Source organism: Etheostoma cragini, chromosome 22, assembly GCF_013103735.1.
Source record: "Etheostoma cragini isolate CJK2018 chromosome 22, CSU_Ecrag_1.0, whole genome shotgun sequence".
Taxonomy (NCBI): domain Eukaryota; kingdom Metazoa; phylum Chordata; class Actinopteri; order Perciformes; family Percidae; genus Etheostoma; species Etheostoma cragini.
Genome location: NC_048428.1, coordinates 6,114,178 through 6,139,363, shown reverse-complemented (window position 1 = coordinate 6,139,363; position 25,186 = coordinate 6,114,178). Strand labels below are relative to the sequence as shown.

At 42.2% G+C, this 25,186-nt stretch overlaps 1 protein-coding gene across 6 annotated transcripts in view; it reads right to left on the bottom strand.

Moving 5' to 3' along the window:
- Positions 1-17,879, bottom strand: part of arhgap12b (Rho GTPase activating protein 12b) — a 65,592-nt gene extending 47,713 nt beyond the window's left edge. For 4 of the 6 annotated variants that reach the window (XM_034861902.1, XM_034861903.1, XM_034861904.1 and 1 more), the window contains exon 1: positions 17,117-17,878. In XM_034861902.1, the coding sequence (XP_034717793.1) occupies positions 17,117-17,794 (678 nt within the window). In that variant the 5' untranslated portion in view covers positions 17,795-17,878. Of the gene's footprint in view, positions 1-17,116 lie in introns of all 6 variants that reach the window. The other 2 variants (XM_034861900.1, XM_034861901.1) reach the window with 1 other exon arrangement.
- Between the last annotated feature and the right edge of the window lie 7,307 nt (positions 17,880-25,186).

Sequence of the window (25,186 nt, the reverse complement as noted above, 5' to 3'; positions counted from 1 at the left end):
GGGGAGCTCTGACCTGTAAGCCCCTCTGTCCCACAGCTGCTGGGGCATAAAGCTTAGCCAGTGAAGCCTCGAACACTTTTTGGATGATTGTGGCACTCTGGGCTGGTCTGCTTTGGTGGTTTGATCCATCCAAAACAATGTTTTAGGAGCATCATTCATTTCATTGGGAGAAAAAAATAAAACACACTTCAGAGTACCATACATATGTACGGGCTTATTCGCCGATGCACCCAAAACAACAGACTCTCATACAGAAAGTGCAACAGGGAAGTGGAATGTACTGTACTCAGCAACCCTAGTCATGACAAAGGTCAGTTGTCTAAGAATCATTTTCTTAATCCTTCATATCTTAAAGCACCTTAATGGTGCTCTGTGGATGCTTTGGTCCCCTAACACTGTATCTGAAGTCTCTTTTATATAGACCTTAGTGGTCCCCTAACACTGTATCTGAAGTCTCTTTTATATAGACCTTAGTGGTCCCCTAATACTGTATCTGAAGTCTCTTTTATATAGACCTTAGTGGTCCCCTAATACTGTATCTGAAGTCTCTTTTATATAGACCTTAGTGGTCCCCTAATACTGTATCTGAAGCCTGAAGAGGGGGGTTAAGGTGGAGGCTGGGGGTGTGGCCTTGACCAAATGCCACTTTGCTTGTTTGAAAGCCATGATGTCTCTCTCTCATTGGCGGGTTTAATCGGTTAAATTGTTTAATCCAAAAATAGCATTACATCTTTGTATACACCACGCTTCTAGGTAATGTTTCCGACCTCAGTTACATACTGAACAAATCGAAAAGGTGACCCGAAAAATTAGCTCAATGAAAACTTAGGGGAGTCAGTGACTACACATGCTGATAAAAGAGCTTGACAACATGACTTTTTGTACATACACGCCGACTTTCCAAAGCCAAGTGAGCCCTTTCATACTACTCGCTACGGCCTAAATTCACACACCATCACATGGTAATGTCAGTCGATTTACGCCAAACGGCATTGATAAACACACTAAAAAGCAAGTATGCGTCGTGATAATACGCCAATACCGGCATACGGATTGGCGCGCCATACATATGCCATAAGTCATGATATCGGTCAGAGATAAAACAAGTTATGCTCTTATAACAAGGAAATGAACTGCTCAAATATAAACAAGCATTAATGAGGTCTGCTTGTCTGAGCACTAAGCAGATGGCTATCAGGACTGGGGTCAAATAATCTGTCAAACTATCTGGTGTCCCTTCACTGTGGAAACATGAGCACAACGTATTTAGTCCATGTAACCTCCGTCAGCGGTGAACACCCACTGTGTGGTCGACAACGGAGACAAAACGAAGAAAAACTGCAGGACAAGTGAGACAGGCTTGGCCAATTATATTATAATCATTGCATTAATTAAAGATGTTTCATTGGTACTTTTGTTCGTATGCATATCAATTGCATTGACATGTTTGTCTTTCTGTAAGTAGGTTGTGTAAAGTTGGGCCAGGGTTTCTGCAGGTTTCACCAGTCAAATTTAGGACTTTTTAAGACCATGAATTTAAGACCTTTATCACATCAACTATGCCCTAATTCAGTTATTTCAAGCCAATTATCTTTAAACTTGAACTTCCCCATAGCTGAAAAATAAAATCTGTTTCATGTCTGTGGTAAGATCTAAAAGAGACTCGCACCAATAACACGAAAGCTGACTGGTTGCAATATCAGTAGCGTGTTGGTCTTTGTAGTCGTAATGCAGAAAGATTGTAATTGGAGTAGGGAAAGAAAGAACCGCAACACCATGGGATTTAAAAAATAATTTGCATAACGAGGTAGCGTTGCATGGACATAGGAAAATTAAGACCTGTTTAAAATGATTTTTAAGGTCAGAATAGAACACAATATCTCAGTTAATTGAAGACTTATTAAGACTTAAAATTTTGATTTTTAAATGTTTTTCTTTAAGACTATGCAAATGTATGTGTGTTTATCTGACACCGGCCTCACACCTAGAAATTCCCAATTTCAAGGATTTTCCTCATTAAGTTACACAATTAAATTATTGTCAAAACATGAGTGTCACCATTGGAACACTATATGATGAACTGGTGTGTTAACGCTTCAAAATCAGTGGAAAAGGGAAAGATGTGTCAACAGAAAGACAACGGAAGCCAGCACTGACACTCACACTCCCAGACACAGGTTTGTTTTGCTTCCACTCAGGCAAGATAATGCTAACCCGACCAAGGTCCAGCCCAAATGAAAGGAAACCAGATCGACAGCACATGAGAGATTTTCAATGTTCCCCCCTTTTATCACACATTCCACATTTGATGCTAGCTGTTCTATACATTTAGGACTGGAACTTTGCAATCCCTTTCTGACAGAAAAATCAAAAAGCTGTCTGGCAACTATACAGAGAGGGGATCAAACGAGCCAATGACGTTGCAGAGCCAGCTGCGTATGACGGGAACACTGAGACATCCGTTACCAAGCGGCATATCCATTTCATTAATGGACACGGGAGTGCCTCTCTGCCAACCGAATACAAGGGCACGGAAAGTCTGCTGGCCTTGGAAGTCTCTCCCGTTTACTAGAAATACCACTGAACGGCCTCCTAGTGTCTCGGTTTAATCTGGGAGCTATTTCTGTCCAGCTTTGAGGAAATGCACTGAGACAAGTACTGTATCCCCAAAAGGTAGAGCTTGGTTGGCACGCTCGCTATTGATCTAAAAGCCAATCGGAGTGTTTAGGACGTGTGTTGATATTGTGTTAAATGTTTGTGGGAAAGGACTTTGGGTTGTTAGGGTACAGAGCTGTTAAGCCGGCAGAAGGATCCAGACTGATCCACAGTTGTATAGAGTGCTCTCTCTCTCGCTCTCTCGCTCTCTCTTTCTGTACATCGCCTTTTGTTTGTCACTGTAGTATGTCTGTTCAGCAACAGATGTTGGTGGAAAGTTCTAAGGACAAATACAAAACAAAAAATATCACAGGGCTGTAGGAGCGGCACATCTTTAACTACTGGCTCACAAGTGACCTACAAAACTAGGGCCGCAAAATCTATTATTTTTTACATTACCGCAATCTCAACCACCGCAATAAACACACCGCGAAAGGCTGCGCAATATCGCTAAAGACAGTCAGACATTTTCTAGTGTTAGTTAGTATGTATGTTCAATTTGTTCAATTAAAAGAATGTTGGAAATGATTTCCCATCATTTGTTTTGTATTCAACCAGCAGTTTGTTGTATTTTAGCAGAATGCTGAAAGCAGCAGAAATGCAGAACTGAGCACACTTTACACACAATATCTGTTTATGTTATTGGATATTTTCCCCATATCATGCAGCCCTATACTATAGCCCAGACTGGAAAAACATTAAAACAAACTCCTCTTATAGAACATCAATCTGAGCAGCACAGTGGCTTCCACAGAATGCAGAAGTCAAACACACATCACACCACAGCTCAGTACCTCCTGAACACCTTTCCATAGCCGGTCCAGCTGCTGGATGACGGGAACAGACCGATCCTGATCTCCCTTTCACAGTAAACGCCCTCTGGCAAGACTAGGGCTGCGGAGCGTTCAAAGACGTCCGATACCGAGACTTCGATAGCGGTTCATAAACAACACTTTTTTAAAAACCAATTGTATGGAACAAAAATAAATTAGAACATTACACATTTCGACACAGGTCTTTTTATTTATAGTTCAGCTTTGACTACGTGAGCCCAGTCTCTGTGTAACGTAGATTTTTTTCCTTAATGTCTCTAAGACGTGTAACGTTAGACCGCCGATCATAAACATTATTAGATCTTGGTGGAAGCATGCTGTAGGCCTGCACAATGAATCGTTATAAAAATCGCAATTTAGAATTCACTCCCTGTTTGGGATTTGTTTTTAATTTTTATTTAAGTTTAGGAGCTGACTGCATCACAAATGCTTCTGCTTTCTTCTGGGAGTTTTAAACAGACTGCATAAAATAGTAATATATAACTCAATAATAATTTTAAAGCATTACCAAGCTCTGCAGTGCTCTCCCTTCTCTTCACTGAAGCCTCTATGTTCACAGGTTTGTGGTGATGAGCAATTTGCTACAGGTGTCAAACAAAATCTGGTACTGCCAATTTGTTTCTTTTGTCATGGTTTATGTGTGCAATAAACATTAAACTTTGTGAGAAAAAAAAATCATGGCAGAGAATAGTGATCAATTCAATTCTAAGCTAAAAATAAATATTATATATATATATATATATATATTATATTTCCCCCTGAATCGTGCAGGCCAAGCACACTACATGATTTGACTCCTTAAGTATTGAAATCTGATATTGAATGATAAGGCATTTTTTGTTTTCTTAATACTTTAGAGGCAATTCGGCCGGTGCCTAAAAAAGTATTGAATTCTTTACCGGGACCACCATAACAGAACCATTTCACATCTCATTCACATCTCATCCTTTGTCTCTTTGGCAGCCACGCCAAGTAATTACCGTTAGCAGTGGCATATGACAGAGACAGTACTTGCCCCGTGATGCTCAAAGACGCCCACGCTAAGACGCTTCTACCAGTGCCCTACCCGCCGGCCACCAGCAGCAGCAGCCCCTCTCCTGAGGAAAGCAGTGAGAGTAGACAAACACCGGATGGCTCGCTAATGTTTTCTTCTGATCTGCAGCAACGGGCCGTACTATTACACTATATCACTTTGGAATACAAGATGTTGTGCAAAACGACTGAGTGCAACGAGAGCAGCCAAAACACGTGAATGAGGGCAAGTGGGTGAGAAGGAGCCCCCCCCACCCCATGTCACACGCAACATCCTCAATCACATAACTTGTCTCTCTTGGAAAAGATGTGAAAGAAAAGACAACAGCTCTTGCACAACAGGAATTCTATGCTAACGCATGGTTTGATGAAATTTTTATATTTCAGTGATGTCCTAGGCAGACAAAGAAACCCCAGTGTGGGCATAAAAAGGAAAATGAAAGAAACCCGAAAACAAGCACTGTGGGGAATGACAGTGACAGCACTCCACGTTAGCGCTATGCTGACTTGGATTCCCAAGGGGGATTGGGAGGTAATGGGAGAATTCAGAAACACCACGCAAAAAAAACTGTGTAACGCAGCCAAGGGCCTTTTATACCTGGAAAGTGCCGTCTAAATGACTTCACCTGCACTGTTCTAATAGCCACATAAATCTAACACAGACCGCTTCATAAAAGATACTAAAAGTGAAACAGTTCCTTGGACCGTGATCATTGTTCTCAGAAGGTTGAGTGTAAACATAAAAAGTAAGCATAAGAAATGACTAGCAGCGTTTCAAAAGTCTCTGGACACAGCCTGCAGCAGTTATGTAAGTAAGCCTAGTGCACGGAGAAACATCACTTGTGTGCAAAACACAGACCTCTGTAAAGAACCCAGTGGGGAGGGGGGGGCGGTAAAGTTACCAGCTAAATACATCCCACACAACAACGCCCACACGTGCCCGACGCCATATCAAAACACGCAATAGTGTGCACAACAGTTGGTGCCGTCAGTCTGAATGTTCCAATGCGCCCCCCCCAAAGACGTTTTATTCCAGTCCCAAAGGAAAATCACCAGCACCAAACTTAAGAACTGACAATACAAGTAGCAAAAGAGTTTCTCCAGAGTCAGACTGTAGCAGATTCTCATTTATTTATTTATATATTAATTTTATTAAAGGGTTTTGTTGATTGGGGTTTTATCAACTTGTCAAAAATAACAGGAAAATGAATATATTTTTGTCAAATAAAGTAACACAGACTCATTGCCTTTACTGTACGAGGACCCATCATGCTTTGTGCCGTGTAGTAACACCCAGAGGCCCACTCTGAGCCAGTAAAAAAACTCTGGGAAGCGGCTCTGGTGGTTAGAAAGGAAACACATTGGGACCAAAAGATTCCAGAACAGCCAGGGCAGGGAAAGATGTTGGGAGGGTGCTGGTTGAAAGAGAGAGAGGAGCAGAGGGAAATTAATGACAGTGCTATCAAGAACCGGTCAGCTAGAGCTTCTTACCTTCTCTGGGTGCATGCTGTCCCGGTGCACCGAGCCACAGCACTGAAGCCCAGAGAGAGGGACGGTGAACGACGTGGGAGGGACTGAATAAACCACAGAGAGCAATGTAGTGAAGAGCGTGTGTGTGTGTGTGGGGGGAGAGAGAGAGTGAGAGGGAGAGAGAGAGAGAGAGCAAAAGCGAGCAAATTAAATAGGTGATGTATCCCCGTCATCCGCTCTAAATGCCACGCTGCATCACAGGCAGAGCGGCTTTATGGACAGTGTAATAGAGAAAACTACAGAGTGCGAGAAAGCCTCCAATCACAAAGTCTCTCGACTGTCAGCTGTGTTCTTTAATTACATGGACACGTTCCCAGTTTGGTCTGAACAATCATGTCAACAGTTTATCACAGTTTTCCCACCAGTGACTTCAGGGGAAGGATTAGGAAGATTTTCCAATACTGTTGTTTCTCCGACGTCTCATACTCCGGCAGTGGCCATAGTGTCCAAAGGTGAGCCGCTGCAGGCTACTGGTAAGCTAACATTACCCAGTGTCTTTAGCTGCATGCTACTGGTCAGTTAGCTATGCTGTGTCCATTGTTTTTTTTTCTATGGACATGTGCAAGTAGAGAGGTGGAGAGAAAAAAAACATTGTGAAATCCCCGATCCAGCTTTTGATTTCGATTTCCGATTTAGATCTAATTTAGATTAATTTTCGATTTGACACCTCCAGTGCGCGAGACATACCATAAAAGTCAAAAAGTCTATTAATTTGTCTTCCCAAAAATGGTGGTGCTGGAAGCTTGGTGGTGTAGTGCTATGGAGCTGGGTTTGAATGAGTGGGTCCCTGTTTCGTTTATCTCATGCATGATCAACAGGTGGAAATACCATGACAACATATGCTGCAGACGGGGAAGAAAAAGACTGCAAACATGGATGAAAACAGCGTTAGATTTAAAAACTAGAGCCCGACAGATAAAGGGTTTTAAGGCCCATACTGATACAAATATTTGGTTATTTAAAAATCCGATCTATATTTAAAAAGAAAAATCCAGAAAAACGAAACAAAGCAAACAGATTTCCCTAACATAAGTTATTTGTAATTATTTATGAGTTTTCACTGAAATAATATAATTTGTTTTGTTACAACAGAACAGAGGAACTTTTAAATATATGAAATTTCTAATAAATAAAATGTATAAAAATACAAACTTAAGATTTGAAACTTAAAGTCCTTTGAACAAAACCAGAATAAAAAAAAATAATAAAAAATTCAGTGTTGCCAACAGGAACCTTGTAGACTAGAGCATCCTCTGGCGGACAAACTATGCAACACGAACACTCATAACAACACACACAACAGTTCATTTTCTAAATATTCATTTATCAGAATCATGAATTTGAGTCGGTCAATACCGGTAGCTCGGGAAATGCCTTATATCAGCCTGCCGATATATCGCTCGGCCTCTATTAAAAGCATAAAGCTTTGCACATGTTTAATGGAGGTAAGAAATGCATTCAAGACATCTGTTGGACCTCAAGGATGATCACTAGAGGCGGGCCGATGTTATCGGCGGGCTGATAATGTTGCATTTGTGGCATTTATAACGGTCGTTTTCATCAGAGTCATTAGAACAACAAATAAATGATTCTGATAAAAGAATATTTCAAAACTAAAAACGGAAAGTGAACCCTGTTCTGAGTGTTGCCGTTGCATAGTTTGTCCACCAGAGGACGCTCTACAACGTCTCTGTTTGCAACACTGATTTTTTTTTAAGTTTCATATCTAAAGTTTGTATTTTTATACATTTTATTTATCAGAACTTTAATATATTTTGATTTTTCTCTGTTCTGTTGTGACAATAAAACAAAATTATATTATTTTAGTGATAACTCACAAACGACTACAAATTACTAATGTTAGGGAAATCTGTTTTGTAACGCGTTCCTGAATGTAAAAAAATATATTGTGTATATCGGTTGATATATTGGCATATCTGAGTTTTAAATAACCAAAATATTCGTATCGCTATTGACCTTAAAAATCCTTAATCGGTCATGCACACAATGTATTTTAATGAGTAACAGCGTTTTGCTTGTTTACAGGGCACCTTTAACCTCCCCACGCTGATCCTGTCATCACTGTGATTCCGTTGAAATTACCTGACCTCAGCCCAATACCTTCTGCGTTAATTCTGGTGTGACCGAGCCCTTAAACAGATATATCTGGCAGATGTTAGCCTTTTATCTAAAGCTGAGACAATCGTGTCAACCACAGCTAATATGCTTTTCATTAGTTTCATTTCCGATGGTAAGCGTAATCATTGCAGTTAGGAGGAGATTTTATCAGCACTGACAGTGTGCAGTGACCTGCCTGATGCAGCATTAAGTAGCTGCTACTCCTGCGTCAACAGTTTCATTGGCATGGGAGTATCAAATGATCATCTGTGGCAAAGCTGTGTGCCAAACACTGAACATTTGATTTGGCTTTGTTGTCATCACTGGCTGCTTCATTCCAAAACTTTTGGTCTTAGACATCTATGCCTGAAACTTAAACCTAAACAAAGAGAAAAAAATAGAAACGTAAGTAAAGCTGGGCGATATGGAAAAAATCAAATATCACGATATTTTGGACCAAATGCATTGATGTCGACATGCCGCAATATTGGCTATTGGTGCTTTTTACAAAAAATGTACACAATGAGATTTCTGTAGTCGTCAGTAATGTGGATCTAATGACTAGGTGGGTAAAGGCAAACAGAACAGCTACAACAGTCTGGTAAGTGTAGAGAATGACATCACTTTGCTGTAATGCCGCCTTTAAAACCAGGAACAACACTCGTGTCACTCCACCATTAGAGCTAACAATTCCAAATTTTGCTGTACACTTAATTGTGCCAGAAATAATTGTGATTAAAATTATAATTGTCTCCTTACGTCAAATATATAAAAATAAAAAAACATATGTATTTATGTATAACTTTTTTTAAACATTACTTTTTAAAATTAATTCCAGGTTACATCTTTAGGGTATATCAGTGTCATGTGACCCAGATAATGTAATAACACAGATGCGCTGGCTATGAAGTAAACTACCACTTCTCTTTATTGCCATAAAACATTCTCTAACCGTAGCCATCAACTAACAGTAGGGTAAAATAGTAAGAAAGAATAGTAAAAATATATAGTCTGGCAAATAATCACTTATATCATTACAGTTCGGCATATCTAAAAAAAAAATAATTACCAATCTTACGTCTTAAGACTTTCCCTAATGCTGTTGTACACAAAGACTACCATTATGTTAAATTATTGACACTTTGATAACAGATCTTATTCTGATTTTTTAAACAAATTTAAGATGATATCTAGTCTCATATTTTGGTATCTATATAATATGAATATATTGCCCTAAATGTAAGTAAACCATTCTGTCTGGCTCACCTTTCGCCAACACCCCATGGAAAGAATTAAACAGGTCCAATCTCGCACCTTACACAACAGACATGATTCCCAGTAACCCCTAGCCGGATTTATTAAGCTCAGCCCTGGGGGCTTGGGGCTCTAATCCTATTGTTGTGTCATGGAGGCGTGGATCAGGGTGGATGTGGGGAAGACAAAAACCGGGGGTTACATGTGGGCCTGTAACAATTATAATAATTATTACATAATTGTCCTTTGTCTAAATTAATTGCTAACATTAGTTACGATCTTAAGCTGTATAGCTGGCTGGTTGATTTTGATTAGATATATCATGTTGTAATATAAATGAATATTGGTCAGACTATATATTTCTATAATTATTTCAATTGTTAGTTGTGGGCACTTGACCCTAAACCAATTCATAGCAAAAAAATGAACAGGGGGGTGTACAGTTTGGAAAAAACATAACAGGCATGCTTACTAATAGGCCGTGCACCTGTGTTATATTATATTATCTGGATCACATAACAGTGACAAAAAGATATATCCAGGAATTCATTTCAACTTAACGTTGTAACGTAATACATTAATAAATACTATTATATTGTTAATCACAATTGTATCCAAGACTATTTATTTTGCAGCAAAATGTGGAATCGTCCCAGCTCAGTCCCAGGTTGGACCAGGAGCTGTGAGTTTCCTCAGTCTTCACTGAGAGCACATCTGACAACATGATTCAGGAGAAAGGTTGAAGGGACAGACAGGTGAGAGTTGCGGGGGGATAAGAGGCTGACGGCAGGAGAGGATGGAGACGGAGGGAGCTGGGAAAAAGTAGAAGAGAAACTAAAAGGCCCAGACAAGAGAGAGACGAGCAGTAGGAAAGAGGACTGCCAGCAGGCAGATAAGCGGAGAGGGGAAGACTCTCCCTCGAACACGGCGGATGCACAATTTGCTTGAGTTTTATTTTAAATTACCAAAAAGTCCACAGTGCTTTGCTGCAGAGGGGTAAAGCAGACATTCATTGACTTAGCTAGCCTGTTGCCTCACTGTATGCAAGTAAGTGTGTGTGTGTGTGTGTGTGTGTGTGTGTGTGTGTGAAGGCACTGAGGAATGTCAAGTATGCACTGGAAAACAAGCAGGGGCCTCTTTTTCAGCCGGTCCCAAAGTAAGACTCTGAGCACACAGCTCCAGATTACAGGGCACAACAGGCAGAAGATGGTTGCACATCACAGCACTGCTTGCACTCCTTTATTTGGTATTTACTGGGTCATTATATAATAGGAGCACTGATTACAGCTGCAAAGATTGTTTGATTAACTAACTAATTGATAATCAACCACTCATTCCCTTTTTAGTCCCCTTTATTAAAGCTGACATTCTGATTCTAGCGTTTTAATTGTGAATATGTTCTAGTTTCTTCACTCCTCTGTGATGGTAAAATGAATATCGTTGAGTTGTGAATAAAAACAAGGCATCGTTTTGGGCTTTGGAAAACTCAGGGCGCCTTATTCTGACATTTTAAAGACCAAACAACCCATTGATTTATCTGACAACCGACAGATTAACGGCAGTGAAAATGGTTGTTAGTAGCAGCCGTAGCACATGCCTTCTTGTACTTGCATCAGAATAGTTCCGCTTAGAAGGAGTGTGTGTTCTGCAGCAAATTTCAGACTCCACAGGCAATGAACCCATTTAGCCCAACATGTAATTAGCAGGTTATTGTGGCTTTGGGATGTTTAGGAACAGGTCCTTTCTGTACAGTAAACTGAAGCACTTCCCAGGACCCTTGAGTACAACACAAATGCTCTCCACAGCCACCATGCTGTCCTTCATATGAACAACACACACACATTCTGCTTCACGTGGGAGACAGCTCACCTCGCTAGACAGTAATGATCCAATTCCCTGCACCAAAATAGCAGCAGTAAATTGGTCAAACCTTTCTAGGACTGAATACATTTTCAAAGTGCCCCTAGGAGTCCCGGCCACCCCCACATAGCAGTCTATTTCAATGCACTGCTAGGCCCCTGGTACACATTCTCAGCCTTTGCTCTGTTGCACAAGTGAGTAAACATATCACTTAGCAGAAGCCAAAAGAGCATGTTGACAAAAACAATGAACAATCTATCTGCATTCAAGAACCTCTCAACAGACATCCCGTTTTAAATGTTCTTCTCCATCTCTAATGGAGGCCTTGTACAGTTGCTCGTTCATTCTCGCCATGGCAGCAGTCCGGAGCTTTTACAGCTCACAGGCTACGACTAACCAACTAATCTCCAGAATCACCCAAACATAAAAACATATCTGTCTGGCTTTCTGTCCCCAGGTCTCTGCCATCGCACAGGGGGTTACAGCGGCTCTGTCAGGGCCATGGCACTTTGTCCCCGTCTTGCTACGCCTGCTGCCACCTCCTCCTCCTCCTCGCTAGCAAGAAGACCACACACCAGGTTGAAGGCAGACAGACTCTGGCCTCTGGCTCTAATGTTATACAATACAAATACATTTACTAGCCAGTTATGTCACAGGGTTGTACCTTAGTCAAGGTAAACTGGGAGGGGGGGGTGAAATCATCCAGAGTGTGGTACAGTCTGACACTGGAGATAAAACTGAGATTAGCACTGCTTTAATGTAAATTGCTGACAGACACACTTAGAGATGAATTTGAATAGCTATCTTATCTTAATTCTTATCATTTTAGCACTGGTGGTCCTTTGGTGATGGCTAAAACCTCTTTGGGGGGGGTGCCAAAGAGTCCTATTTGCAAGAAAAACCCTGTGTTAGTGTGATTGGGTGGGGGGGTGGTGATGGGGCAGTGGACATGTCACTTGCCTTTGTTGTGGGAGACCAAGGTTTGATTCCCACTGCAATACATCAGCCAAACTGTCTCTGAGCGGGACACTTAACCCAGAGTGGCTCCAGAGGCAGTCCTCTGACATCTATCTTAAAATAATACAATTACTCATTCTATATATATATATATATATATATATATATATATATATATATATATATATATATACACATATATATATAGAGAGAGAGAGAGAGTAATTGTTAGTTGCGTATAGTTAAATGAAATGTAATGTCTCTAGGCATAATTTCTTTGTAATGACCCTAAAGCGGACCTTTGAAGACGTGTGATGGAGGCAGCTTACTTTAGTAGAGTGACTGATCCAGCTTGTATTCTCTGGGAATGACTCGTTTTTCTCAATAACATGCAGCATTACTTACCAGATAAATGTATCGGAATTGTGGGGTGAAAAAAGGGAGGTGCCCCTCAGTGGCTGATGCCTTGTGTGGAGTGTGATTGTGTGAAAGGGTATTACAGGCAGGGTGGGGGCCTCTCAAGGTCTTTCTAATCCGACAGGGAGCGAGCGCAGGGCAGCAAAGCCACAGACACAAACACATCCATGGCCACCACATCTTCCCCCCGGTGACACATCTCAGAAGTAGAAAACAACCATCTGGCCTCGCAGACAATCCCACAGAACACCCGTCCTCCGCTCATAAAGCCACTGTGCTCTGGAAAGAAAACGGAGCCTTTCCCCATAAAAAGTATGACGTTCCGCATTCAATAGTAGATATTGCAAAGTAGTCCAAAACAACCTGACTCAAAATAACTTCCTTTGTGGCCACCGAGGCTTTGTGTGGTCATGTTTTCCTGCTGAATTTTACAATTCAATTCAATTATATTTATAGTATCAAAGTATCATAACAAGAGTTATCTCGAGACACAGAGTAGGTCTAGACCACACTCTATAATTAATAAAATCACAACAATTCTAGTAATTCCCCCATGAGCAACCATAGTTTAACAGTGTGACAAAACAGGCAACAAACACCAGTGTCTTATAATAGAATAGATGCAGAGAAACACAAGATGTTTAAGTGGAAAACAGGCTTTTACCACATTCTTTAAAGAAAATAAACGCTATATCTATCCTGTTGCCAGGCTCTTGAGAAGTGAGGAAAAGAGGTTTACTTGGCCGATCCCTTAAGAGCATTGGAGCTGTGATTTTAGAGGAGAGGGGAAGGGGGGGGGGGGAGACATATCGGTAAGTAGGATTCAGTAGGATGGCGGTGTGACCACAGACCCAAGCAACCCCTTAAGGTGCGGAGGAGTCAGGGGAGTGGATAGTCTGGGACTGCCGCCGGGAGAGCCCCAAAGATGAGCAAATTACATATGGAACGCATGGAGAGACACAATGGGCGTTAGTCGTCACCCCGAGATCAAATCTAATCAATTAGAGGTGGCCAGCTGGCACTCGAGCGGAGGCATGTCAGCGACAAATCCTTCTAACAGATCCATCCATCCATCTAGCCCGGCATCCGCCCAATCATACAGCAGCTCATTCTCTCCTTTACAGAGTGGATGTGGGAGGGAGGGGAGGCTGAAGGTGAACTGTTATGGTGGATGACTAACAGGAAAATAGCATGAAAGCACTAAAGCTGGGGATGGACCGATACTGGTTGTTCAAGGCCGATACAGATTAGGAGTAGTTAATAAACCCGATAATACGCTTTGACCAGCTTTCAACACAAAACCCAGTAACAGAGAGCCAGATAGTGTTAAAACCAGAATCATGACATTATCTGAATGGTACATCCCTAATAATTAGTGGTGTTCTTCATGTCTTAGCTTGAATGTTTGGATCTGTATCATTTAAACCTGCTCTACAGGAAATGTTCCCGACAAATAGCTGTTTACATGCTGAACCCTGGTTGCTTTGTTGTTAAAAGTTGCACTTTTGATTATATTTTTCCCATATTTTGTAATGTAATAAACACTGTTACACTTTTTGAAACTACTTCAGCTTGTGTAGGCCTATCGGTGCTTTCTTTACATACTTTTAAAAATACCGGGAGAATTTCAAAAAACGTGATAAGTTTGGTCACTTTAAGCGTGAGGTTGAATCTTCATACCGTTACATCCTTAATACCGAGCAGTACATTAACTATTGTTCATTGGCCTAATTGCTTTGCCGTACAATGCACCTTCAAAGCAGCCGGTAAAAAAACAACTCCTGTTTTAGTGTGGTTTAATTTATTAAGCCCCAACATTTCGAGAAATTTCCCCAAGAGCAAGCATGGTGCGACAGTGGCAAACTCCCCTTTACCCAATTAGGTACGGCTTAATTAGACTAATTAGGCAGCTATTCGGTCGTTTTGGTCTTCATTCGTAATTTGTTATGCTTTTTCACGCACAATGACTTATTACCAAGAACCTTATGGCCTCATTTAAAGATTGAAAGTGGAACGTTTATATGAAACTCAGTTCTACAGATATGTCGATCAGTTAGCTGAGTAATCAACATAAAAAGGTATCTACATAAGAGTGACATGACACTGTCATGAACGTGTCATAAACATTATAAACAAGTCAAATTTTTATCACATAACTTTTAGTAAGTGTACTTTGGTTTTTGTCATGACAAGTTGGTTGGTTGGATGTTTATGGTTCATTTCAATTCAATTCAATTCAATGCCATGTGTTCATGACAGCGTCATGTCACGCTTGTGTAGATACCTTCAAGTAAAGTGTTACCCTAAAGGGCAAAACACACTGAGGGCCTAGGAGTGTGTGTCGAACCCGCACCATGGCTTTTCCTATTCGAGGACAGCCCTACATTAGAGGTCTCTGTCTCTGGCTGATGCCGATCTTTAGACATCACCAATCTACACTAAAATTAAAAAGGTATAATGGAAAAACATGTAAAAGTTTAGTGCACTCAGAAGCATTTATTAATCATTACAATTTAAAACAGTTATGAAGACAACCAAAAAGTCAGATTTTCTTAACTTAAATATCAGCATCCGCCTCAACAGATCTAGTATCGGCCAGGCTCTTGTGAGCAATACCAGCTCTCCAAAATCAATCATAATACGGCATTGTCACAGAACGAGCCTCTCTCTTCTCCCTCCCAAAGGCACAGCTTGCCTGCACCCGAGCAGGACAGGAAGCAGTGGAAGTAGAGGAGTTGGAACAATTGTTTTTTTTTTGCAGGGTCATTCGCTTGCGTGGCAACAGGCCAAAATAACACCACGGAACAAAAGGCCCAAAGAGCGAGGGTGGGGGTTCCACCTGCCCCGGCGACTACAGAGCTTCACAGGGACTTCTGGCTGAATCCTGTCTGCTGTCTGTTTCTTATCCGCCCCCCCCCAGCACTACAGTAGCCTGACAGAAAACACTCCAAAAAGCCGCTCATGCAAATGCAAATGGCCCAAATATAATATGTGTTTATTTTTGTCCCGTGTGATTTTACCAGCGTGAAATTAATTCAGAAAGGGTGGGGGAAGGCAGGCAGCAACACAGAAAACAACCCTTTTCTTGCCTTGATGGGGGCTTTTGAGGTGTGTCAATTCTGACCCATAAACCATTTAGCCATTCTATATGTGGGGCTCTGAAGTTGTAAAACGTGTAAGTGTGCTTCCATTCTCACTTTCATTTCCTTGCTATGGCACATCACACATGGTTTTCACACTCACACAGTAGTCCCCATGGCAGGGCAACTGGGGGGGTACAGACTGATCCTCCGCTGATATGACCTAGTTTCTAGTCAAGCCCGTCTCTCTTTGTTCACTCCATGGTGGAGGAGGCTGCAGCATCCTGTGGAACAAAGAACACAAGCAGCCCTTGGAGCCTTCAAACAGACCGACCCTGCCAAAGAAGCAGCCACCCCAAACATGGCTCACTAAGAGCAGTGCTCCCGCTGTCTGGAAAGCTCCTCCGTTTACTACTTTGATCGAGCTCCGCTGCAGACGAGGGAGGATAGGCCCCAGTTCCTGTAGCCCTCCACCCATTCTCCAAGCTCATGATGAAGACATGTATCATGGAAGTGGGAGGAGGCATGTGTTATCAAACTAGGGACTGCAGGAACATGGGGAGGGAGAGAATATATTTGATGTTTTCGGCAGGGGACATCAGAAAGTTTGGATCCTTGCATCAGGACTGGATCCTCATGTAGGGCTACCCCGCTACCAGAATCCTCGCAATGATTATCTGCCTCAAAGTATTAGTTTTGGGTGTGATAATAGTACCTCTGCACACATTCCTGTAGTACAAAGACAATCAGCAGGTTTATGAAGCACAAATGACAGCAGCGCTACAAAACTACTACACATCCAAGCAGACTCTCAATTACATGACCCTCCATTAAACAGTGATGCTGTGAACAGGCCATTTAGTGTATTGATCCAAATAAATCAGCCCCCCAAAAAACAGCTGTACAAGCCAGACAAACTATGCTTCAAAGGCAACAGTAGAATTTTAATAAGGACATGCAACTGTTGCAACCTTTTTTTAATCAAATCAGCATCCCAACGCGCACCCAATTCAACTCTGGTGAATCTGGAGGGGACAAGGGATCTTATTTGCAGCCAGCCCAAGAGACAAATATGAGCACACCGGTGGGAAAAGCAAAAGGAAAACAAGGAACAATTGAGAGTACAAAGAAGAATAAAAGCAATGCTGCTCAAGAGAGTTGGCACTCCAAATGTCCTGTCTGGAAGCCAGGAGAGACAGAACTATGGAAGCTACCACGCATTACGTTCAGTGTCCCCACAAACTCTGACATGGCGACTACCAAGAAACTACTAAAAACCATCTAGCAAAGAACGCACAAGAGGAAAACTCCCAAATGCTTTAAAATGAATCCGATCCCCGGAAGGACGCCGTTTCTAAAAAGAGTACAGTAGCAACTTACCTGCATGTGTTCTGTTGAGCTGCTGCTCAGCTCGTCCCCAGACTCCGAGTCATTGTGGAGCTTGTTCAGGCGATCTCCCGGCAGGTCGCTCGGTGGGGACGCCTTGTCACTGTCTGGGCTTTTGTTGTGGTTGTTCCCCATTTTTAGAGGAGGCGAGTCTGCCCGTGTCCTTGGCAACGTGGAATTGTTGGCGTGGTGATGGTTGTTGTTGTTGTGAAGAAGTACCAGTTCAGCTACCACCTTGCAGTGATGGGGACTCCCCGGGTTCTGGTTTGCATCCTTGGACAGAACCTGCGGCGCAACGCGATCAGAGGACGGCGACGGGGTAGAGGAAGGCGACGGCAGCCCAAAGCTGGACATTTCCGGCTGGGGTCTGTTGAGGTTTTCATTGGATAACCGGCAGATATCCAAAACGGTGGGCTTGGCCCTCAAGGTGGGCTTCTGGGGGGGCAAGAGCGCTCGGCGCACCTCCCTGACGTACTGCGCCGGCACGTAAAAGGCCTTCATGCCCTCCTCCTTCCTGACCTGCCACCAGTCCTCATTGGTCTTCTTCACCAGCATGTAGCACTCTCCCTGGCGGATGATCACCGTCTTGTCCTTTGCCTTATACTCGTAGTCGTACTCCACCTCGATGTAGATCTGGCCCGGGGCCATGGGCAGCCCCTCCGTGTCAGCCATGACTGCTGGAACAAGCACTTGAACTCTGACCTCAGCGGCCCGAGCCTGGAGGGCTCCTCATGTCCACCTGGGGGGGGGGGGGGGGGGGGGGGGGGGGGGGGGGGGGACTTTTGGCTGCAGGAGATAAGAAAGACAGGGGACAGTCTTTTTCAGTTAAATGTCACAAGCTACATTTACAAGGCACAAGACCTTCAGCAAACTCAGAGACATGAACATCCACCCACCAAATCACACACAAACCAGCTCCTACTTAGTCGTGTAACCCTCCCAGCCCGTCACAGCCTGCAAGATTACTCACCTGATTACCCCACAACCACAAAGTGTTACTGCTGTAACACACTCACATTCTGACTGGATCTAGTACCACCAGGCAGACATACTCAGTTAGCAAGGCAAGCAAAGAACACCGCATGACAACTCCTCCCTCTGATCATTGAAAACTACAACCGACAGTCCCACTGATTGCTCTGCTAACCGACACCACTGCTACGGATATCCGTCCCGGTAACCTTATCACCCTCTGCAGAGCTAAAGGCGATGCCAACATGACCCCCCCCCGCACGCTCATGCGATCCAATGACTACAGTGACTCCCTGGAGCTTACATCCCCTCAGAGTATGCATCCAGAAATAAAGTGTGTGTTGTTTCATAGAGATCAGCTCTTAGTTTGGCATCATTACTCATTAATGCAGCTACACGACACAGTCAGAAACCTTTAAAAAGCTTGGGGTGATCTTCTCGATATACACTGGGTGGGAGTCAGAGGACAGCTGGGCTCTCGCCATTCCTGTAGGGTTTGTTTTGGGACGAGGCCTGTCATTGATCCGTCTGTCAGAGAGTCTCCCTTCGTCGGTTAACCTAAATAAATAACAGGGTGCTCCCATAGCAGAGGAGCGGCTACCAAGCTGCGGCTCCCCTCATATCAAATTCTCCCTCTTCCTCCCCGAAATAGCAGCCACCGTGGACCGACATCCTGGAAGTGAAAGCAGGGGCTTTTAGTGAGGCGTGAGAACACACCAGTGAATCTATAAGGAGCTCATCCTTATGTAAAGGAATACGTACACACACTCTGAGGCTCAGACTGACAGCTACGCACCCAAGAATAGATTTACAGTGGTGAGAGCCGTCTGGGCCAGAGCGGGAGCCCGTGAGTGGTGTGTTCATAATGGGCTTAAATTGTTTGTTTCATCTGTTTCAACACCACGGAGCACACACACAGTGTTGCATCATGCCAGGGCGTTTAGTGAGTGTGTGTGTGTGTGTGTCTGTCTGACAGGAGCCCAGTCTGACGAGCTTCAGCCATGATGTCAACATGCACAAGTCCAAGCCTTTATGAATGACTGTCTCTCAAGGAACAGTCAATGTCTGTTTTAATTGGTGTGTGAATTAGATAGAGTGTTGGGAATCAGACCCAAATCCTCATGGAACCCCACCTTTAACACCGCACAGACACAAGCTACAACTGACACCATCACCAGAGGTGCCAGAGATGTAGGCAGGCGTCTGTCAGAGCTTCGAGTCACGCACAAGATAACAGCGCTATCGCACGACAGCCACTGTCCCGACCTCCTCACACTGGCTCCACTGTGCTGCTGCACTGACGCAAATACGGATTGTGTTACTGGCGTGTGCTGTGTTCTCAGATAAAAGATTTTTAAAAAACTGCAATAAGTGACATGACGGTGCCACAGAGTGAGCGTGTCATGCTGTTGGTTTGTCCAAAGATAACTGTGTGTTGGATTAGCAGCATACTCTTCAGACCATTAGCATCTGAAGTTGGAGACACTTATCCAAAAGATTAAGGCTCCCAAATCTACACCAAGAGAACCAAACCACTTCCCACACGGGTCGAAGAGCCAGAAGGAGAAACATATGAAATGTCTGAAGTAACAGAAGCTGGCGACAGATCAAGCATGACATCACTCACCTTTTGCAGTCACTATGACAAAAACTTAACATTAATAAATTAAACTGGCTCCATGGGTACAATACAGCAGAACTGTATAACCCCCTCCCTCTCTCTCTCCCTCTCTCTCTCTCTCAACTGCTGCTGTGTCTCCGAATTTTGGCAGAGGACCAGAGAGAGTAAATTTTGCTGCAATAGATACCCCGTCCCCGCATGGTGTCAGAGTAAAGGGAAGTCTCAGAGGAGTGCACTAGCCAACTTGTTGCTCCATGGAGACTTTATGGAAATTGCCCCTGTTGAGAAACCGGTTGGCACGGCTCAGCACAACAATGACTGAAAGACTATTGTCCATCTGTCTATTTGGAACAAAGCCTCGCTGTCCTTTTTTTGGACTATTTAGGAATCCATTGGCAGTTTTCAAAGTGGGCCCCAAGGCGACAATAATAGTATGTCTTCAGACTATTTTTGCTGTATGTAGACTACTCCATTGTTTCACCCTCCAACATAGCCTAACTATTAGATTGCCTTAAATTAAATAAGCAACTTCTTTAAACTTTAGGCTATCCAATATTTCATGACACTGATGATGTAGATGGTGCTGCTGACCAGACCAGAGGTTACATGTGTGATTCTATTTAATCTGTAGACGGATATGTAATTCTAGAGAAAACCTTAAAAAATAGCAGAAATTGGATGACAGAAATGGTTTCCTTGGGAATAGCCCTTAGAGTGACTGCTCTAGTAGAAAAAAATTAATACAGTATACTGTTGAGCCCCTACTGAAATGTCTTTTTTTTGGTTGCATAACAGGGACATCTACAAATCAGTGTCTTTTAGACAACACTTGTATGAATGACATTATGGCAAAGCACTGGAACACAGCACTCAATCAGGGGTGTAGCTGGCAGAAAAATAAAGGTACGCATCACCACAAGGATCACGACCTGTGCTGTTGTCTGTACACATCTGCAGACCAGCCACTGTAGCTGCAAAACACCCTGAGACTCGGACTGCCTTTGTCCCTGGGCTTCATTAAAAACAGATGTGCCCGAGCAGCATCCACTCTAACATGTGCTGCCGCATTTCTCTCCACCTAGGCGGGTTATTTGATGAATATGTCACCTGGGCATTGCACGAAAACACTGTTCTTTTATAATTATGCACTGTAAAAAAGCCCTGACAACATGCACTTTGGCTCTATAAATCGTCGGGGGCTGAGCGGCCAGAGCGCGCCTGGGCGGGTGGAGGTGGTTAGGGGAGGAGGGGGGACACACCATAGGTGGGGGGCAGGGTCCCTTCCAGCCCCACAGACTGCAGAAATGCCACACAAAGGAGTTTAATCCATGTGCATTCGTAACAAAGCAATTTTACTCGACATCACCAAGGATTCCCATGACCAAGGGGAGGGCAGGGACGTGGCTGCCGGAGAAAGCCCCCCTTCAACGGGGACAAATAACCAAACACTGCGAGAAAATAAGCTCAGCAAATCTGTTGGTGCGTGCCACACAGAATGATGCTATCACGTGGAATGCATAGCAGTTTAAATATCTTAAACAAAGCCGAACAAAAACAATGTTGGTATTTGAGGATATTTTACCAGTGGGAGACATTTTAGTGACAATTTCCAGAAGCTTCGTGCTTGGACTAAAGCACTGCAGGTTCACTCGGATACTCAGATCTGCAACAGCGTGCATAGCAACAAAGTAACTCCGACAGAAGCCAATAGCCTCTCGCTGACCAGGCGACGGAAAAGCTCCACAGTAAAATGAAACACCGCCTACTAACCTTTACAAACTCCAATGGCGTCTCTCGGTGTTCTGTGTCGACCGAAAACTTAGTTAGGAGCAACTTTTGCCACCTATTTCAGCGTCGGGTGCTCCGACGTCTACCGCAGTAGAGCTCCAGTCAGTCGGAGTGTGTTCGCAATCCCCCGCCTCTCTGCACGCTGTCAAGCGCGCTGCGGCAACAAACGCCATTTCCGGTCCAAACCATCAAAGTAAAGCAGCTTGAAATAAGATATAAAATACAAGAGAATGCTGTGTAATACATTAACATTTCTTTATTTTCAATTATGTTGTTCTGGAAAGCCTTTCTTAGTTATCCATTTCATTTCCCCTTTGGTTTTTCACAGGTTGATTAAGGGGAAACGGGGAACTTTTGTTGGTGTGGTGAGGTCTGTTACTTTTTTAATTTGATTTAAACATTAATGAGTCTTAAAATGTCACAGAATGTACATCCAAACAATCACAACTAATTATGTATATACCTTTCTGCTATTTTAAACACTGCAATGTCCTGAAGTCATGAGTAAGCTTTTGAAAATGTTCAGATTCACTCCAAGAATTATAGTTTTGTTTACAAGGCAAAACCTATTTTGTAGCTACAATCTGTTGTCAAAAGGCGATTCAAAAGGCGTTTACAACTTCATAATACGCCTACATATAAAATAAAGTTTCATTCAGTATCATAAATTGTGCTGTAGGCTATAGTACATTTTATGTAGCCTACATATAGAGACATGTTATTTCGGAGACAAGTTGTTGTCTCCATATGTGATCAAATGTTGCCACTATTGAATACATGGTGTCCATGCAGCGACAGGTCTTTGTTGTATTTTTGTCAGGCTACATGTAATTTTGACCAGAGTTTCTTTTATTTTGAAGGCAAACCCCGCTAAACCCCGGTTCCAATCTGTGTTTCCGTTTAGCGTGATGCAGCAGGGGTCTTTAACCCCGGAGGGAGACGCTGGTCTGTCGCTCCCACCTCACCCGTCTGTCAGCGCAGATCGACGGCGTCCCAGATCCTCGCCTCCCTGTCCCTTCGACGGGAGGGAAATCTGGAATGGTTCAAACTTTACTTTCGATTAAGTCCATAAAAAAATTTAAAAAATAAAAACATTGGAACTTAGTATAAGTTTTTACCCTCAAAGTCATGTTATTAGTTTCATTATTTGATAATAATAATAATAGTAATAATAATACATTAGGCCATTTTTGTAGCACTTTTATTTAAAAAAAAGTGTTTTACAAGACAATAAATAACAGATAAATGATTTTTATTGTCCTATTCAACATCCTATGTATTAAGATATGTTTTGTGCATTTTAGGCCTTTATTATATAGGACAGCTGAAGATGTGAAAGGGGAGAGAGAGGGGGGGAATGACATGCACCATAGGTCTGCAGGTCAGTGTTGAACCTACGGCCGCTGCGACAAGGACTAAGCCTTTACACACTCCACCAGGTGAGCATCCAGGCGCCCGTTTGTCCTACTCTTAAAAACCACACACTATAATTACAATATGTAGGATTTCTAAAACTGCCAATAAGGACAAGTGCGAGTCATATGTTTGTGACTGGTCATGTTCCCACCTTTCATGCTGTGTTGTCATTCAAAAAAATGTGATAATAACGGCTTTGACTGACCCCCCAACAGAGTGACACAAGGTACACGTCTTGCTTTGGGAACAAATGTCTGTGTGTGTTTTCTCATGAACTTCAATTTATGTAACTTTTTGGGCTTGTCTGTGTTGTTGTGTTTTTCATGTTTATACCGGATGGACCTTTGTGCCTGAAATAAAGTTGAATTGAATAGTTATAGGCAATAAAACTCAACATTATTTCAGAATATATATATATATATATATATATATATATATATATATATATATATATATATATATATATATATATATATATATATATATATATATATATATATATATATATATATATATTTATTTATATATATGAACGTCTGCACTGTAATTTAACCACATCCCTTCTCATTGCGTATTAGCATGTGTGTGTAAAAGCACACCCTGTTGGTGTAAGGAGGGAAATGACAGACATGGGATTTAAGTATTGTTTGGAGATGACTGATAATGGGAATGTTTTGCTGCATGTAAATGATCATAATCAAACACCACACTGATCTCAACCCACTAACTTTTTTTGTTGTAAAGATAACAAAGGGAATTCTTTCATTTTCATTCAAAATAATTCTTTTTAATTGGCAGTTTCAGGGCTTTCCATTCATTTTCATAAACAGCATTTCATTTCTACAGGTTAGCAAAAAAACGTGCTTACTGTAGAAGCTCAAAATTGTGTTTAGCATGCAGTGTTTTCTTTAGACAATAGCCTACTTTAGACCCCACAACTCATATTGATGAGCTTTATAGAAAAGACTTAACTTGACGGCCAAGTCTCCAGAAAGCTCTTGTGGAAACAGGCTGCTGGGTTTGTAAGGTACTCTTTGGAATGACCTACATTTATGCATAATTCATACATCAAATGGGGTCTGATCTTCATCAAAGTCACTATAAGAGACAAATACACTCCATTTAAACTAATAACATTAAAATAAATGTTTTCCGTATTGGCAAATTTATTAAATAATATTAATATTTAATATAAACAAATAGGAATAAAGTACGGTATGTAACACTTTCAATATGAGCTCTAAAAAGACAAAGTCAGATTTTCCCATCCATGAGTTGAATTTGTACTTCGTGGTTGGGTGAACCCTGTTCTGTACAAAACACATGGACAACATCGGTAACTGACACTCAAGGAAGCAAAGAAAGGTTTAAAAGTAAGTAAACCCTTACAGCACAGGAGTCAAACTCAAGGCCCGCGGGCCAAACCCAGCCCCTCGCACATTTTGATCCGGCCCACATATTAATTTAGCTTCACAATGAGAAATCTGAAAAATCATAATTCTGGCCCGCCAAAAAGACACTGTAATTATGCAACACTCTGAGCAGATTTGGCAGATTTGCCGACTTTGAGATCCAGACATTTTCCCACAAACAGGGAGTTTGCATATTCAAGCCTGTAAAATAAAGTCGTTCAAAATTGTAATAAAATGCATTATTTTGCTATTTGCTGAAGTCTTTGATGGCTAAGGAACGTTTTTGCTGACTTTTTTAGGGCTCTGTGTGGACCAAACTATAAGTGAGAAAGCTATGTGAGAGCTGCAGTAACACAGTCAAAAATAAGTCTCACTTCTTCCAGTAAATAATAGCATGTCAATTAACTACACATTACACTGGCCCTTTAGGATTTTAATTTTCCATGTGTGGCCATGAGTGAAATTGTTGTTGGACACCCCAGCCTTACAGGGTTGCAGTTATGGATCTGTCAAGATATCTCAACAACCATTAAGCTTCAGCAAGAAGAAAAAGACAGGAAGGGCACCATGGAGGTTCTCCCTTAGAATAAATCGATGACACCGTACCTCTCAAACTGGCAACGTGAATGTTCTAATATGTTGCTGGGACAATGTTCTTTGAAAACTAAAATCATTTTTACATGTTGAAGTTTCAGGGTAGCTGTACGTAGATCTAACAGGTAAAAGCCCCTAAACCCAGTCAACCTACAAAGTAAGACACAAGAAAAGAAATGTTTCAGAATGGATTTGGTCAATGCTGAAATCCTCAAATGAACTGAAGAGTGTCATTTGTGAAAGACATTCCTGAAATATCAT